General features: G+C 48.5%; 1 protein-coding gene across 1 annotated transcript; it reads right to left on the bottom strand.

Moving 5' to 3' along the window:
- Positions 1-417: 417 nt before the first annotated feature.
- LOC123804618 (neuroblastoma breakpoint family member 6-like protein) lies at positions 418-11,114 on the bottom strand. The gene is made up of 7 exons (XM_045816972.1): positions 10,979-11,114; positions 8,580-8,682; positions 6,791-7,026; positions 3,578-3,629; positions 2,601-2,764; positions 1,128-1,250; positions 418-521 (listed from the first exon to the last, which is right to left on the bottom strand). The coding sequence occupies exons 1-7, from the start codon at positions 11,112-11,114 to the stop codon at positions 418-420; spliced, it is 918 nt and encodes a 305-aa protein (XP_045672928.1).
- Between the last annotated feature and the right edge of the window lie 6,621 nt (positions 11,115-17,735).

Here is a 17,735-nt window from a genome sequence, read left to right as displayed (position 1 = left end):
TTCCTCAAAGGCTACTGACCCAGAATCCAAATTCTGCTTGCTTGTTCTTTCAGCATTCTAGCAGTGAATTTATCTATTCTTGGCAAATTTTAGAATAATTATTCTCTTAAATCGTCTCACTTTGGGATGTTTTTCTTCTCTGTTCAGGCTTGCAACAGTGGGGTTCAGTCTGTGCTTAAACGGTGCATTTCCCAGAGTTACTCATTCCCGGGACTTGCAGTCTGGGCGCCTGTAGGGGGTGCACCCAGGAGGCAGCCCTCCTAGACTGAGGAAAACTGTGAGGACTATGGATCAGGAGGGTCGGGATGGCGCTGGCCTCCCACCGTCTTTCCCTCTAAGCCGGGTGCGGCACCAGAAGAGAGGGCTGAGAGTGACCGCACTTTCTGGGTTCCGACCACTTACCTCCGGGAATATGGTTCAGCTGAGCCAGGAAGCTCCGTTTTCCATCCCGATGTCTCTATTTTCGTTGTGCAGCTGGACAGCGGACTCTAAGATCTCCCTGTAGAGGTTAGAAGTGCATCCTGTTCCAGGAAATACAGCTCGTTTAGGCCAGTTACACACATTTGCTTAAGAGAAGGATTTCTGCCATTCTCCTTCTCTTCCATCTCCGCGCAGAAGAAAACCATGGGAACCTAGCAGTTGGGACTTCAGTGAAATGGGGAAGAAGCTTGACTTTCACGTGGCCTTTGAGAAGTGCAGGCCACTCACATGTGTTCTCACACCGAGTGGCCAGCACAGGGTGGTAGAATGCTGGCCTTCGTGTGAGTTCGGCCTAAGAGGAGCATGGGGAGAGAAGAGTGGCCTTGGCCTTGGGGATGATGAAGAACCCGGACGTGAGGCTGGGGGTGGGGGTGGCAGCAGTGGAGACCCTCCCTCTGCTGAATGAGGAGCTCGTGGCCTGCATCCTACTGAATGACGGTCACATGGGAGAGGAGCAGCAGGGAGTACACAGCAGTGGTTGGGAGGCCACTCTAGGAGCCTATTTCTTCAACAATGAGGTAGGAAGAGTAGTACCTGCCCTGCCTCCCTAGCGGGGCCATCTGTAAGGAACAAGTAAGGCACAGCAAAGCTCCTGAAACCTGTGAAGCCTGCACAGGCGACCTGCCCTCGGAACAAAGCCCGCAGACCTGGGCCTCCCGTGCTGCTCCCTTCGTCCACCATGCCGAGGTGACGTTCCAGCTTGTCTCCCAGGCAGCCGTTGATGAACAGGATTTCCTCCAGGTGCTGGTGCAGGTTCTGGATCTCACCTCCTGCAGCCGTCGCACCGGGACATGGAATGAGGTAGGAGATGGAGAATCCTTGTCACTAACGGGGTGGCCAGGGGCCTCTCGGCAAGGCCTCTGCCCTTTGCCATTCTTCAGCCTCCTCCGTATGACTCGTGGGTACTGGGAAATGCCTTCCTCTCTACTAATGACCTCTCCCACCTGTGTTATGACTGACTGTCTTTGGCAGATGACGAAGACCGCCCTCTGTATCTCAGGGTGAAACGGGAAACAGGAATGAGGGTGCCTTTGTAAGGGTCTGTCTGAGTAGTAATGGTGCATATTTATACCCACTGCTGGCAGAAAGACAGACCCCGCCATGGCTTACAACATCACTGTAAAAACTTAGTTAGCAGTGAGTGAGTTAAGATAGTTTCTCTCTCAGTCACCCAGAAGAGCACATAAGATGTATAGTTCTTTAACAATCCAAGCTTTCATCCCAAAGGAAAGTCGAACAGTCACGTAAGGAAAGAAGACGAAGGTGGGGGTTTGGATGCATACACACACCAACGGGGCTGCGGCCCCCAGGGGCTCCTACACGCCTGGAGGAGCTTCGCTTGGCGGGGAGGGGGGATGGGCATGCTGCTGGCGCTGCTGCCAGATTCAGACTTTTCTCCATTAGATATGCCGCTTGTAGTTTTAGACTAGATTACGGCAGAGATTGCCCTCACAAACATTAAAAAAACATAAAATAAAACAAAATAAAACCTGTGGTGCTGCACCAAGGCTGGGAACCCTGGCTGCTCAGGGACCCTACCTGGCGTTCTGGCGGTAGGATGGAATCTTACGGGAGCTGAGCCGCCTGGGGGAGAGGGGGACTGGCACCTGAAGTCAGGAACAATGATAATTGCACCTCCAAAAATGTGGGCAAGACTGCCAACATCCTGAGCTAAAAAAGCTCAAGGGACACTGCTCAGGATCTGTAATGAGCAAGAACGTTTCAGGAAGGTGAAGATGCTTCATCTTAAAGAAGGAGGCCTGTTAGACCCTGTACACGGCCGAGGTGTCGGCAGGGAGTTTGCCATGGCCCCTTCACTCTCTCCTCTTTTGCCTGGAGCCCATTGGCCTGCATGCACCAGCGAGGGCCACCGTGACTGAGGTGACGTGTGGACCAGGAACGCTGCAAATTACCTGACCTCCAGGGACCTGAACTTGACACTTGGCCTCGGAGCTCTGTTCAACCTCAACACTTTTTCAAAGTTAATCTTCAAGGCCCACCGCAAAGGCGATCTCACTCAGCCCAGACAGAGGTGGTAAGCGCACAGGAAGCTACTGGAGCTTTATTCTCCAGTCTTCTAGTTGTTGGAGTTTTATTCTCTTAATAATGGAGGTACTCACTGGCTACAGCCACAGCCGAGCTGGCTTTCTGCATGTCACACAGGAAGGCATCGCTGCTGGGAGGCTGGGGGGAGTCATGGCCGCTGGAATGAGTCAGATACCGCTCATCTAGCGAGTCCTCCAGTACCTCATTCACTTCTTCCTTCTGGAGCCCCCTGCTGCACCTGGATGGGGGCAGAGGGTAAGCGAGAGAGGAGATTAAACTGAGGCAACCTGGAATCCAAGCTTCCCAGCTGGTGCTGGTCTGAGGCTCATGAAAGAGGTACCAGAAACCAAAGGGGCCATCCAATCAAAGAGAAAGCCTGACAGTCCAATTTTGATTGTGGTTAGTGTGCCTGGAACTGGGGCAGGGCGAGCAGCAGGTGCTTGGTGTCCTGACCTCATGGCTTGAGAAAGAGGCGGAGACTCAGCCACTCCCCTGAAATAGACATGGGACTCTGCAGAACACGCAGAGACCATAATATTGGCTCTGAAATGCTGTGGACAGATTTAATATTATAGGGAGTGGTCTCTTTAACACTGGACCCTGAAAATATCATCTCCTGGGGTTCTCACAGCTTTTAGACCTTTCTCTCCAAATATTTGATATGGGTTGGATTTTATCTTTCAAAAGAACTTTCTGGCTATGAAACATCAGCCAGCATACCTCAGAGAGGCACCTCACTTTGGTTTTGAAACACACAGGTTTTAGAATACAGAAACCAGGGATCATTGGCTGGTTTGCTTTTAGGTCAGACTGACTTTAGCTAACTAAACTTAAGGAATTATTAGGAAATGCTAATCAACACAAAAAGTGCAAAAAGAACAGGCAACGTTGTTTAATCACTGTATGATGAATTCACAACATAGGTACAATCAGCAGTTTCTGTTTGTTTATTTTTTCTGGACCCAGGACCTTGGCCTATTGGTCTCTTGTTTCTGAAATGTTCTCTAAATGTCACCATCCCATCATCAGCCCTTTCATCATTCAGCATTACCTGGGTGCCACGGCCTTCTGTCCATCTCCATCCTTCTTGTCATTCGGATTTTCTGTGCGCCGCAAATAGAGAGAGTCAGACACTGAGCAGACCCCACCTCACACACCACAAATGTGAGGGCCTGCATGATCAGGGACATAGTATTCAACGTGTTTGTTCAGAATGCTCTGGGAGCCTTATTCCAGGAGGGCTGGGTGTGTGTCTTCAGCGAAGTAGGCTGGCCGGCTTTCCCGAGCAACCCTGGACAGAGAGCTCCTGGTGCCGTGAGTCATCACCTTGATGTCTGCTACTGAGTCAAGGCCAAGGGTGTAAAACGTCTTTTGTTCCCCGCCGGCCTGCAGGGTGCTCGCTCAGCTGCCTCTGCCCACCCCGGCTGCGACCCTCTGCTCTGTGAGGCGGGTGCTGGACCAGGTTGTGTGTCCCCACCCCTCTTCACACAGGACCCACTGCCGTGTCTGAGCCGCAAAAACTTCAGAAGAAACCACCTCTTTCCAACAAATGACAGGACCAAAGGACCTCTGCATGCTGGAGAGCGGGAAGAGAATCTCCACCCCTTTTTCATTTCTGTTTTTTTTCCCTCTTCTCTCCTGACCCCATTCAGAGACCAGCACGGCTGCAGCAGTGTGTGGTCCAGCTGAGCAGGGACCTGAGCCACGAGAGAGAATCCAGCTCTCTGGTCAAAGGAGCCAGGAAAACAGGGGCCTGTTGTCTGAAAAGTACAGAGTCTCCCCCTGTTTTTCTCTCAACTCCTTTGCCTTCTTGCTCTTAAAGTGGCCCCAGTCGTGCAGAACTGCAGCGCAGGGTGAGAGGACAAATCTCGGAGAAAGGCGAACTTTCTGAACAGAGGAACTTGGAAAGGGGACCCTTGGGCACTGGACCAGACTCGGAGAGGCTGGAAAGCTGTTCATGAACTAACAACAGTCCTGGGCTCATCCACAAACTGAATATGTGTGAAGCAGACCCAAGGACTCGAGGTTGAGGATTAGAGAAACGAATCACCACATGAACCGCCTAGTCCAGACGACACCTCAAAGGCCCGAACACTGACCTGGCATTGCAACTCAGCCCACAGAGGGCGGACAGAACTTAACCAGTTGCCTTCTGAGCCTCAAGGGGTTGATTGCCGGCTAACACATCAATTCCAGAGGATTTTAACAGGACCAGGGGCTCACAACATAATATTCAAAATGTCCAGAGTACCATCTAAAAGTACTTAAAATAATAACATAATCATCTCAACAGATGAATAAAAATCATTTGACAAAATTCAACATCTATGCAAAATAAAACTCTCAGAAAATAAGGAATAAAAAGAAACTTGTTCAAATAAGCTGGAAATGGTATAACCACGTTAGAAAACAGTTTGACGGTTGCTTGTAAGTTAAGTATACACTTACCGCGTGACCCAGCAACCCCACTCTCAGATTCACCCAAGTGAAGTGAAAACTTCCTTCCACACAAAACCTGTCTGTAAATCTTCATAGCTATTCATCCTAACTGCCCCGACTGGAGACCACCCAGATGTCCCTCAGGGGAGAGTGGGCAAACCCAAGGAGGCACCTCACTGTGATGGAACAGTGCTCAGTAAGAAACGAGACACACTGCTGGCACGCTCTGGAGATGGAAGATCTGGGCTGACAGGAAACCGATCCGGTGGCTGCGAGGGGCTGGGGCGGGGCACGTGGAGGACTACAGACAACGGACACAAGGGAACTTCTGGGCCAAAGGACCTGTTCTGCATCTTGGTACATTTTTCACAACTCAGAACTGACATTACAGGGGGTCATCATATTGTGTATCAATGACCCTCAAACACCACAAATGACTGGCTGGCTACTGCCTCCCGCTGGGATGAAGGAGGAGGCTGTGACCCTGTGACCTCCAGCCCCGAGTCTGTCTCCACCGTACTCAACCCTCAGCCAGAGCCAGTTCTGACAGGTCAGCGTCCCCAGAATGGGAGGTAGAAAACCGGGTGTAGGTAGGCACCTGACAATTGACTTTTCTCTTCATCAAAGAATGGAATAATTGTGAAATATAGGATACCAAAAGTGTGCATAGTTTAACGCATGTTTGTAAAGTGAGCACCCGTGTGACCAGCACCGCCGTCAAGGACCAGCACATCACTGCCCCAGAGGAGGCCTGTGTGCGTCTCCCCGGTTACCCCCGCTCGTCCCAAGCTCCCGTGCTTCCTCCAGAGATCATCGCTGTCCTGACTGTTACAGAGGCACTTCCTTGCTTGTTCATAATCTCACTACTCGGGGGTACACCCCAGAACAATAGTTTGTGTTAGGCTTTTAAAAAAATGGTTGCCAGAGGGAAAGGGGTGGAGGTAGAATAAAGGGTAAAGAGTGGCAAGTATATGGTGATGGAAGGAGATTTAACACACAATGCAATATGCAGATGGTGTGTTTTAGAACTGTATACTCGAAAGTTACATGCTTTCATTAGCCAATGTCAACCAAACCAACTTAATAAACAAAGTTGTATCTGACATATGTTTTTTAAAAGTTGTTATCCGAATGCCTGAGGTTGAGCTTTGATCTCAGAGGCAGCCCTCGGAAGGCCGCTCCCTCCCTTGGCCCACTGCCAGCGCACAGCTAGCTCAAGGGGCAGCTGCCCAGCCCGGCGTCTCCTTCGTTTGAGAGCTCTCTGGCTGACTTGGGTAACTGACGTTGGAGCACTTGTTTGTTCCTTCCTGCACTTTAATGATCACTCGTATGTTTTAAATTCACCACTATAGAGCCAACCTGGGGAACCCTAGACAACCCACCCTCAACCCCAGTGGAAGTGGGACCCAAAGACCCAGGCTCTGTCTCTACCCATGACCTTGCTCTGTGGCCTGCACGGTGCTGGGTACCCTCCAGGACCTGTGAATAATGGACCTTGGGTTTGTTTGGTTTCGTTTCGGTTTTTCCAGTGTCCCTGATGGTCATTGCCAAGGTGTACCCTGCAGTTATACAATGGTTAGAACCACAAGGGCTGGTGCAGCCTTGGCATTGGCTCCTAGAAGAAAAATGTCTGTGGGGGCTTTCCTTGGGCCCACGTGGGTGTCCCCAGGTATTTCCAGATGATAGCTTCACTATCGGTAGGCCGAAACCAGCACAAAACATCCGGCTAAAAAGTCACTCTTAGAGTCTTGGAGGTGTGGTGTCTTAGGTGAGGAGGGGCCATGGGGAGGAGGTAAGGGTCTTTACAGCCTGGAAACCAACTTACCAGGACCGAGTTTGCTGGCGAGGCTCTCGGCCAGCTGGCTTCCTTGGGCCAGCTGTTGACAGAATCTTCGTCCCTGGGTGTAGGCAATGTCGGTGGTCCCGAGGAGGCTCTCAAAAGACTTGGCTATGGTCTTTGCTTGCCGGGTGAAAAGGTAGCAGACACCTTTCCCATCCTGGATCTGCCGCCTTAAGTGAGCCAGTTCTCTGGCCTGAGCCTGAATTAGGTCCTCGTACTTCCTAGGGCGGGAGAGGACAGTGAAGTGGCAACGTGATTGTAGCGGATTCATGGGCTTCGGGAGTCGCAGCAGAGACGTCTCTTACAGCGCCCCCCCAGGGATCCCCTGAGTTGAATTCTCACACAATGGGTCTGTGGCAGAGGGTGTGAGGAAACACCAGCGGGTTTGTCTCTGTTTTTTATTAACTTGGCTTTAAAAAGGTGCCTCTTCTCTTCCTCACTTCAGCCCACATGCATTTCCATGTGGCGTTCATCAGGCATTATTCGGGAAGAGAGGGGCTGGGGAGCCGGACCCAGGATGTTGGGCAGGTGCACCTGGTGTTCATTGAAAGGACAGAGAGGAAAACCAATTGAAAGCGTCAGGAAGGGTAGCACATCAGTAAGGGGGTGCTGAAGAGTGAATGAAGTTCGGGATTTCACTATTTTCTTGTTATCGTACAAATAGTTCTCATGGATCCCCATATAGGATGTAAGCTCTGTGAGGCTGGAGACAGTGCCGTTTATTACCCAACCTACGGTCCCCAAACAGAGTTCACACACAGGTAGGCATTCCACTAATACTCAGAAGCACGTAACCCTACAGCTGGAGTAGACCCCTACCCTTCTGATCCCCGAATCTCTTCCCTGCTGTCCACTGGGTGGCCTGCCAATGGTCTTCCACAAGCATATAGGACTGTATTCTGTAGTGTTCCACAAAGTGCCAGAGGAGGTGAAAGCGTAGACCTGGAGAGACAGGGGGGCTCCAGACCCAGGCCCCCTTCAATCAAATATCTCTGCTTTGTGGGTTTTACACATTTGAGCTTCTCTGGTTACCTTTCCACCGGAGGGTAAGAGAAGTGTTGGGTGCCACACAGTCTGCCCTGTATTTAAAACCCTCTCGGGATGAGCCCTCCTGGTCCTCAGCACATTATTCATTTTCCACATGACAGCTGCTCAGTTACCCATCTACCCAGCGGCTCCACACAGTATAATATTTAGGGAAGAAAATCAAAATTGGGGAAGGAACATTTTTATCATACAAAGGAACTTTGGAAAGCTTGGACAATATCTTTTGTACTAGAAGATGTTGCCCCATTCATGACAACCACCACACCCATTACAAAATAGGAGCAAGTAGAACAATTGGAGCAGATATTTGTCGAGAGCTTCTTTACACGTGTCAGAGATGGTTCTAACCACATGTGGTCATGCATTTACTCTTCCTAACCCTCTGGGATAGTACTGTCGGTATTTTCATTTTATAGCAGAGGTAGCTGAGGCAACAGATGCAGAAGGTTGAGTGAACTTGCCCAAGGTCACACAGCTAGAAGCCACACTGCTAGCATTGCAACCCGAGCATCTGTTTTACTCCTATATGATTTAAGGGAGAACCCCAGGACCTCACTAGCCCAGAACCCAGGTCCCACGGGCCCACCAGTTGTCTTTGTCTACTGCCGTGCCTGCCGTGTGCACTTCTGCCCTTCTCCTTGCACAGACTTGCTCCTTATTTTACCAGCCCGGGCTGCCCCACTTCAAACAGTCATTCACACACTTTGGCACTCAGGTACCTCCTTACCCAAGCCACGCGGCTGCTCCCGTCTTCTCTGCCAGATCCCCCTCCTCAAACGGCGCGTCCTCCTTCGGCACGGATTCAGCGAGGTCCTCGCACTCTTCATGCTCTGAGAAAACAGAGACACCTGTCCCCTGCTGCTGTGCTCACTGCCCTCGAGGGAGGAGGCAGGGTCCATCCCAGGGACACGACTAACCCCATTGCCAGGCTCTACGCTGGGGTTTCCACGTCTTATCCTTTAACCTTTCACTACGTGGTACTTGATTGACTCTCATTGTAGAGATGAGGGGAGAAGCTCAGAGGCAGGTAAAATAACTTGCTCAGAATGATTCAACTGGAAAGAGGCAAAGTCAGAAATTACATCCCCTGAGGGCTGACTCCAAATCTTGGGTGACTTTACCACTGGCAGCCACTTAAGTAAAACAGTAACGTGGGCATGAAGTAGGAATTGTGAAGACCCGAGTGACAGCAGAACTGATGGCTTTTCAACAGTGAGCGTTTCAATACCACCCCCCCCACTCCCAATATTTCAAAGATTTACAAGTTTCTCTGGACACAACTGCATAAAAATGTGCGAGTGTATGAAGGGAAAAACTCTGAGGGGCGTGTGTGCAAAAGCTAACAAGTGCTGGGTCGGGCTAAAGGGAACACTACCGCGTGGCACCTGCCACGGCACTGTTCCAGCAGACTTGCAAGGATTACCGGCACGTAATCATCACCACTGCTGTTCTCACTGCCGTTGCAGATGGGAGCACTGAGGCACCAGGACGTTGGACAGCTTGGGTTTTAGCCCTGGAAATCTGGCCTCGGGGAGCGTGCTCTTCCTCACCGTCCTGCACTGCATCACCTTCACTCTGAGATCTCGGGCGCTGCCTTTTCCCCACTGTAAGGCGGGGGGTGGGGGCGGGGGGCGGGGAATGTGTCCTAGAGTTATATTATGGTTCTAATGAATAATGTAAAAAGTTATACTTTGACACCCCAAAGTTCATCTTTTCATTTTTAATAAGTAAGCTTTCTTGCCCAAGTCAGTTGGTTGGATAACAAATGTTATACCCCCCACTATTGATTTTTTGAAAAACAGGTGTAAAAATTTGAAAGCAAACTCAACATCAGTAAGAGCCCTCCTCTGAGATCCCTGTCCCTCTCGTGCCTTCGACCCCATGCTCCCCCAGCTGCCGCAGCCCCCCCCCCTGACCAGGAACAGGCTTGTCCCATGGGTCTCCAAATGTGGGAGCTGAACTCGGGGAGGGAAGGGGCAGCCCCTCCACTGACCCGTCCTGCTACTGGGACCCCAGGTCTCCTCCACTGGGCCTCATTCTCATTTTGGACACGTGTCTCAAAGCCCAGATCCTGGACTCGCTTGCTGTGGGTAAAGTTCATGTTCAGGGAGAGAGAGGAAAGGTGTTGGAGTCTGATTTTCCTGGAATTGCCCTCAGTTCACCAGGGGGTGAGGAATGGCTTCTTTGAACTTATGGGGAAAAGAATCTTGCTCCTGGCATCAGGACTTCCCTTTATGTCTGCAGCTGGTGTTCTTTTCTCCACATGTCTGTGGTTCAGTTGGGGAATAGACGGCTTTAGGGTCCCTTAAGGCAGGTAAGTTATAGGGTAAGTGGAGGCAGCCTGGCTTCCTCGCCCAGGTGTCTGGGTAACTAAGGGGAGCAGGGTTCCCATAGCCTGGGAGGGGCCTGATAACCAGTGTTCTCACCGCCTTGAGACCGGGTCCGATAAACTGTTCCCATAACATGAAGTGGGCTCACATGCGCAGAATTATGTTACCTTATGTAATGTTCTGGCAGTTTTCCGGCTTTGTTCCCCTCTAGTACTTAAACAGGTAGGGACTCCCTGCTGGGGGTGATGATGGGAGACACACGCAAGGGGACTGTGCTGTGATGGGTGCCACGCTGGGGCGCAAAGGGCAGGACACAGAGACATGCAGGTAGACACGCAGCTTGCAGCGTGCGTGGCTCGTCTACCCATGAACAAAGGCACACTAGACATCCCAATGACTTTGTGAATGTTATTCCATTTATGTGAATACCATGGACCTGCCCGGCCTTGGAGGGTCACAACATATAGGTGTAGTGTGCCTTCTCCCGCCCCTGGAACAGTTAGCACAGTGCTTTGCAAATGAGTGCTCAGTGAAAGTCTGACTTAGTGCCTCCATCCAGACTTTCGCCTCCATTCCTTTCCACACTTTCACTGCAAACTTGACTCCTTTCTGCCTCAGCATTTCCATGCTCTGAAAATTGAAGGTAAAACACCCACTTCTATCTTTTTAGGAATATAGTCAGGATGAAATTTATTTTGATGAAGGAAAGAGAAGAAAGTGTGGCGGGTGTTTAGGTTCTCGGAGGGAAGAGGGACCTTCACTTATCACTTTGGTGACTGTGACCTCAGAGGCTTACTGTATTTCTGCAGCTGCCTGGCCAGGGCGTGAGCAGTAGCTTTGCACGTGAGGAATTTCACTGTGATGTCTCCGAAGTTCTGTTTGCTTTCTTCCAGCTGGGAGCACAAGTGCTGCTTGGTTTCCAGGATGCTCATTTCTGTCCTTGGACCAGAGGAAGTGGGGAGAAAGACTGCTGCACTGAAGCTTGTGGTAGAAGAAACAGAGCCAGAATCTGGGGGAAAGTACCAAACAGATAATAAATTAAAAGCAATCAAGTGCATTATGGTGACGCTTGTACTGTCTGGTAAATTATGTTTACAATGTGTGGGCGCTTTAGTATGCACAAGATACCTCAACAAAGTCTCTTTAAGTGAAAAAATGGATTTGAACAAGTCTAAAGAATACAGATGTAATTCTTAACTCGTGTTTGAGCTAATCTTTATCAGCACTCCAAAACTCAGAGAATTCTCAACCACAAAAATAAGGCACAATGTGCCAAAGCTCAGAGCCAAAGGCATCGCCCGTAGCTTGGGCTCTGACAAGGGCGCCAGGGGAGAGGACCCTTCCTGCCAGGTAACTGTCTGGAGTCACAGTAACAGAATTGGAAGATGGACAGTGTCATGGAATCTTGGGAGCCCCTGTCTTCCTGTTGCCTAGGCCACACCGATACACAAAGCCACCTGGTCTCTTGAGGGTCAGCACGGACGGGTACTGCCCCCTCGGCAGCCGCGTCCCCCTGTGCGGAGACCCATCTCTTTCTAAAGTTTAAGCACATTTTTTATTGTTCGTTCTTACAAGAACACAGAAGACATTCAGGAATCCATATTGCCTCAATTCTTTCATTGTTTTAAGGAACGTCGGGTGGTCTTGGTGTTCTCTAGTTCTCCAGGTTTTTCCACATCATTTCAGTGTTATAAAAAAATTCTGAGCATAATACTCAGTGTATAAACAATTAATTTATAAAAAGGATTTCTGTCCCAACCGTGTCTTCGTTTACTTCCCGCTGCAGCCCGGTGTTGCGGCGGCTGTTCCTCCCTCGCTGGGGAGGCCCGCGGCTGCTCCACAGACGGGTCAGGGCTGACACCCGCCCCGGAAAGCCCCACCCTCCTCCTCTGTGCGGGGGTTGGTTTGTGTTTTAATCTTTTTTTTTAGTTTCAAATCACGTGTTTGTTTTCATAGAACATTTTATTTTTTAAAATGTATTTTATTGATTATGCTATTACAGTTGTCCCATCCCCCCCTTTATTCCCCTCCTGCCCGCACACCCCTGCTCCTTAGTTCATGTCCATGGGTCACACATATAAGCTCTTTGGCTTCTCCATTTCCTATGCTGTTCTTAAACTCCCCCTGCCTATTGTGTACCTACCACTTATGCCTTTTATTCCCTGTGCCCTTTCCCCCCATTCTCCCTCCTCTCCCTCCCCGCTGATAACCCTCCACGTGATCTCCATTTCTGTGATTCTGTTCCTGTTCTAGTTGTTTGCTTAGTTTGTTTTTGATTTTTTAGGTTCAGTTGTTGACAGTTGTGAGTTTGTTGTCATTTTTCTGTTTATATTTTTTATCTGAACTCCTTTAGCTTGACCTTATCTGGGAAGCACTTTATCTGACCTATTCTAAATGAGAGCTTTGCTGGATAGAGTAATCTTGGATATAGGTTCTTGCCTTTCATGATTTTGAATACTTCTTTCTAGTCCCTTCTTGCCTGTAAGGTCTCTTTTGAGAAATCAGCTGATAGTCTTATGCGCACTCCTTTGTAGATAACTGTCTCCTTTTCTCTCGCTGCCTTTTAGATTCTCTCCTTATCTTTATTCTTGGGTAATATAATTATGATGTGCCTAGGTGTGCGCTTCCTTGGGTTCAAATTGTTTGGGATTCTCTGAGCTTCCTGGACTTCCTAGAAGTCTATTTCCTTTGCCAGATTGGGGAAGTTCTCCTTCATTATATTTTCAAATAAGTTTTCAATTTCTTGCTCTTCCTCTTCCCCTTCTGGCACCCCTATGATTTGGATGTTGGAGTGTTTAAAGTTGTCCCAGAGGTTCCTAAGACTCTCCACTTTTTTCTTGAATTCTCGTTTCTTCATTCTGTTCTGGTTGAATGTTTATTTCTTTCTTTCTTCTGGTCCAACTATTGATTTGTGTCCCAGTTTCCTTCCCTTTACGGTAAGTTCCCTGTACATTTTCTTTATTTCACTTTGCATAGCTTTCACTTTTTCCTCTATTTTGTGTCCATACTCAGTCATTTTTGTACACATTCTGATTACCAGTGTTTTGAACTGTGCATCTGATAGGTTGGCTATCTCTTCATTGTTTAGTTCATTTTTGAAGCTTTGATCTGTTCTTCAATTTGGGTCATTTTTTTTTTTTTTGTCCCAGTGACCTCTTAAGGTTCTAAGGGGCAGAGCTTAGGTATTCTCCAGGGCGGGGCAACCCACATTGCTGTGTTGTGGTGCTATCTGTGGCGGGGTGTGGGGGGAGTCCAAAAGGGAACAATACCACTTGCTGGGCTCTCTGCCAGCTTTCAGTCACTTCTTCTGTTACCCACAAGCAAACTGGGCCCTTCTGGTGCTGATTCCCAGGTGGGTGGGTTTTTGTACATTCTAGGACCCTATGGGTCTCTCCAATGGACTCTTCTATGAGGCTGGGAGTTTCTCCCGCTGCAGCCTCAACCCCCACAGGTTTTTTTCAGTCAAAGGTTTTGAGGCTTTATTTCCTTGCACTGGAACCCTGGTCTGTGTGATCTGTATCACTCCCCAGTTGTTCCTTGCGGCTTATCCACAAGCAAATGTGGGGCTGCCTGTTCCACCAGCTGCCACCTTGCAGGGTTCACAAGCTGCCGCCTTGCCTGTGAGTCCTCTCCACCCGGCTGCCCGTCTCTACCCCTCTTACTGGTCTGGGTGAGTGTTTCTTCTTTAACTCCTTGGTTGCTGGACTTCCATACAGGTCAATTTTCTAGCAGTTCTGGTTGTTTTTTGTTTTTAAATTTGTCCTTCTCTTGATTGTGTGTGGAGGCACAGACCGTGTATATACCTATGACTCCACCTTGGCTGGAAGTCCGTGTTTTGATCTTTATATACATATTTTATGCTTATCACTTATAAATTTCATTCTGGTTCCACAAGGTATCTTTTGAATTTGTCAAAGCCATTGATATAGGTTTTGCGTATTTCTTTGAATACATGTAGTGACTACTGCACTTGGAGTGACTTGTAAACTACTGCTATTCCTTATGTCCAGAGCAGTTTCCATAGAACACGGATTGAGAGCTTGTGTTGACCCAAAGCTATTGATTGGCAGTTGTATTCTCAGTCAGAGCATGGCAAAAATCAAGATCATGGGTCTACTGTGGTTGGTGGTGATCCATTACATTTCTGTGCAATGGGACTTGGCAACAGAGATGCTGAGGTTTCAAAGAGAGGCCCAGACAGGAGAGAAAGTGATCTCCTGACATCTCCTTACTTCCTGTGTCTGACATCCTCCCTGTTTTTGTGAGGCTAGGACTAGTCAAACTTTCCTGAAATATCTGTCTTCCCTTCAGCTGCCTAGGATTTCCAGGCTAAGGGCCTACACATGTGTGACCATGGCCACCTCCATATGTGCCGCTGAGCATTCATGACAAAGTGAAGGAAGGAGGACCAGACAAACTACCAACAGTTGCCAACCTGTGGTTAGACTGTGTGACAGTATTGGTTCGTGAGATGTCTCAAAATTTTATATGATTTCAGTCCTTTAAATGAACCGAAGCTTACATTTATGGCTCAGTGTGTGGTCTGTCCTTTAGAATGTTCTAAATGCACTCGAGAGAAATTGTGTTCTGCCCTTGTTGGGTGGAATGTTTTATAGATGTCTATCAGGTTATGTTATTTAAGTCTTGTATTTCTTTGTTGATCTTCAGCCTGGTCATTCTATCCATTATTGAAAGTGTGGTATTGACGTCTCCAGGTATCATTGTTGAGTTCTCTATTTCTCCCTTTAAATCTGTCAGTTTTTGCTTCCTATATTTTGGGACTCTTTTAGATGCAAATGTGTTTATAATTATTATATCCTCCTGATGGACTAACCCTTTTATCATTATAAAATATTCCTCTTTGTCTTTGACACATTTTGTTTTAAAGTTTCCAGTCTATTTTGTCTGGTGTCATTTGTCTAATTATGTTACATTATATGGCAGAAGGAATTTTGTAGATGTAATTAATTCAACCTTAAAATGGGGGAGATCATCCAGGTGGACTGATCTAATCACACGAGCCCTTTCGACCTGGATGTAGAGATCAGAGAACCAGGAAGTCAAAGAGGCTCAAAGCACATCAGGAATTCAGTGCTGGCTTTAAGGATGGAGGGAGCTAGAGCAAAGAAACAAAGTCCTCAATCCTACAGCTTCATAGTTAGTGCTACCTACAAACATAAGCTGACATGCATTTGTCATATGTGTTGTGCAGATTCACACAGACTCATCCTTCTCTTCTGCTTTGTCCTTGCACGTCACTATGCACTGTCTGGATTGGGTGACACAACCTTGTTCAGCCTCCCCCCTCTCCCACCTGCTGTGGCTCTCTGGAGCCGAACATCACTGCTGAGGGGGGCTGAGCCCAGGCAGCTGGTGTTATTGGAAGCCACAGGCTCCTAATTCATTCAGACCCTGACCTTCACCCCCCTGGAAGGCCCAAGCACCCTCTCTACAGCTTTCCATATATACAGATTATTACCTACAAGTCTTGCCCTTCCCTGGTTCCCTAAGGGCATGGTTCCTAACATCTTTATCACTTGGGGAGTTTCTGGCAAACTCCAGAGCTATTCTTCCTGGGGCTTCAGCTACTTCATGCCTACTGCATATGGAGAAGCTACTAGGTAACCACCCAAGGCCCAGCATGCAAATCGGAGTTAAACGGTGACCTGATGATTTTGTCTAGATCAGTGAGAGGTGTAGGTGAATGTGCAAAAGATATGATTTCTAAATGTCCCACTTTCAAGGAACATACCAGAACTTACTTCCCATTTGGAAGACACAACCTGGAGGAGTGGTTGTTGCACCTCAGACCAAGCACTGTCCCTCCAGAATCACAACCTGGCCCCCAGGTACCACAAGACAAACTGTTGAATATCTTTTATTCCACAATCACTACCATGTTTCTGAAAATTCCTTCAGTTGACAGCAGCACTCCTCCTGGCTGCTAGACATCTCCATAGACCAGACTTGCCCGTAGGATAAACAGTCCAGCAGCAGTTTTGCACGCACCCTAAAGACTCCCACAGGTACTCTTCAGAGGCAGTAAATGAACTGTGGTAGAGTAAATGGCAAACAGAGACACTGGCCAGAAATCAAGACTGGGTACTCCACATGAACCCACAGATACCACCAGTGAACCACCAATGTTCCGAAGTCAAAGCTTGAATAGCTCAGAACACTCCCGATAGTTCAGGTTCTGCAACCACTGCACCTGGACTCGGTGATGCCCCAGCTCCCAACCATGCCGAGAGCCCTTCTGCTTTTGGAGATTCACCTGGAAAGAACCAACTGGAGAGAACTGCCGCTGGGGTCCAACTCCTTCTCAAGGCTACCAATTCCCAGCTCAGGCCTGGGATCCAAAGCTGTCCCCGCACCAAGGTGTCCAGGCTTCAGCGGCCACTTTGAGACCTGACTGCTAAGAATTCCTCTAAGACCAAGTTCCATACCATTTCCCCCAGGGAGCTTTAGTAGAGGGATCTTCAGTGACCTTCATCACAGCTGCTAGGGAACTGATTTGAATGAATTTAGAGGCCAAAAAGATCAGGCACGCTAGAGTTGTCACTTGTTTTGGTCCCTGCTTCCTGATTTCTGAGCACTGGCAGAGCCTCTCGGTGCTTCCAGTATGAATCCGTGTTTCAGAGCCACCCCAGATACAGCTCCCGCCGCCTCAGGGGATCGCTGTTCCTGGAGGCTGGGCCCTGCAGATCTTCTCCCTTCACCCATCAGGGTCAGAGCAGCCCCACTGGCCACGCAGGAGAGGACTGCCGCTGGTCAGTCACTGCTCTGATCAGTGTGGTCTGTGTGCCGTGGGTCCTGGGAGCCGTGTTTTTCTCTTGCTTCTGTAGTTTTTCCAGAGGAAGCTGGGTTTTAGGAAAACTGCTCTGCAGCCCAGATTTGTTCAACAGCCTCGATTCTTGGAATTTTCCTGTTAATAAATATCACATATGCTCAGTTTTATTTCATCTTTCCTGAACACTTCCCATGCTGGGTTCTCCACGCTTCTGCTCACATTCCCTCTGACCGCTCTCCAGGCGAACTTCATGCCTGTTCTGGGGCTGCCCTTCCCTCCTCTACTGTGTTGGGTGTCCTGGTTTTAGACTGTGTGCCCTTCTGTTCCTTGATTTTTGCTCTCATTTTACTGGAAGTTAATATCCCTAATATGCTTTCACACATGTTTGGCAGTTTGATTTTTGTATAAAATTCTAGCTTAATAGTAGTCTTCCAAGGGAAAAAAGTGGTCTTCCTTGATCTTTTTTCTTGTTTAATGATGTTTTCAGAGCTTTAATGACATTCTGAGACTTAGTGCTTTATCCAGAGTCCCTTTCTCTCTCTCTCTCTCTCTCTCTCAGTCCTTTGAGTCTTTTCGTTATGCTCTGACACTCTAGCATGGTGTAGCCTTTCAATAAGGCAATGCAGTTCTGAAGTTGCAGAATATTTTCTCATAATGAGCATTGGATAATTTCCTCTCCTTTCTTTTCTCAGGAAGTATGAGAAACAGTTTCTATTGGATAGTGCTATATTATGCTCACTTCACAGGAGACTATGATTTTTAT

This window comes from Phyllostomus hastatus, unplaced genomic scaffold (genome assembly GCF_019186645.2).
Source record: "Phyllostomus hastatus isolate PE091 unplaced genomic scaffold, TTU_PhHast_1.1 phas_scaffold_216, whole genome shotgun sequence".
Classification (NCBI taxonomy): domain Eukaryota; kingdom Metazoa; phylum Chordata; class Mammalia; order Chiroptera; family Phyllostomidae; genus Phyllostomus; species Phyllostomus hastatus.
Note: the sequence above shows the minus strand (reverse complement) of the source record. Positions and strands in the feature narration are given on the sequence as shown.

Coding starts and splice junctions, on each gene's coding strand:
- LOC123804618 (XM_045816972.1), bottom strand. CDS start 11,114: ATGAGCATCCTGGAAACCAAGCAGCACTTGTGCTCCCAGCTGGAAGAA. Junction 8,683..10,978: donor CAGGCAGCTGCAGAAATACA/GTAAGCCTCTGA, acceptor CTGTTTTCTCAG/AGCATGAAGAGTGCGAGGAC. Junction 522..1,127: donor GAGCAGCACGGGAGGCCCAG/GTCTGCGGGCTT, acceptor TTCCTGGAACAG/GATGCACTTCTAACCTCTAC.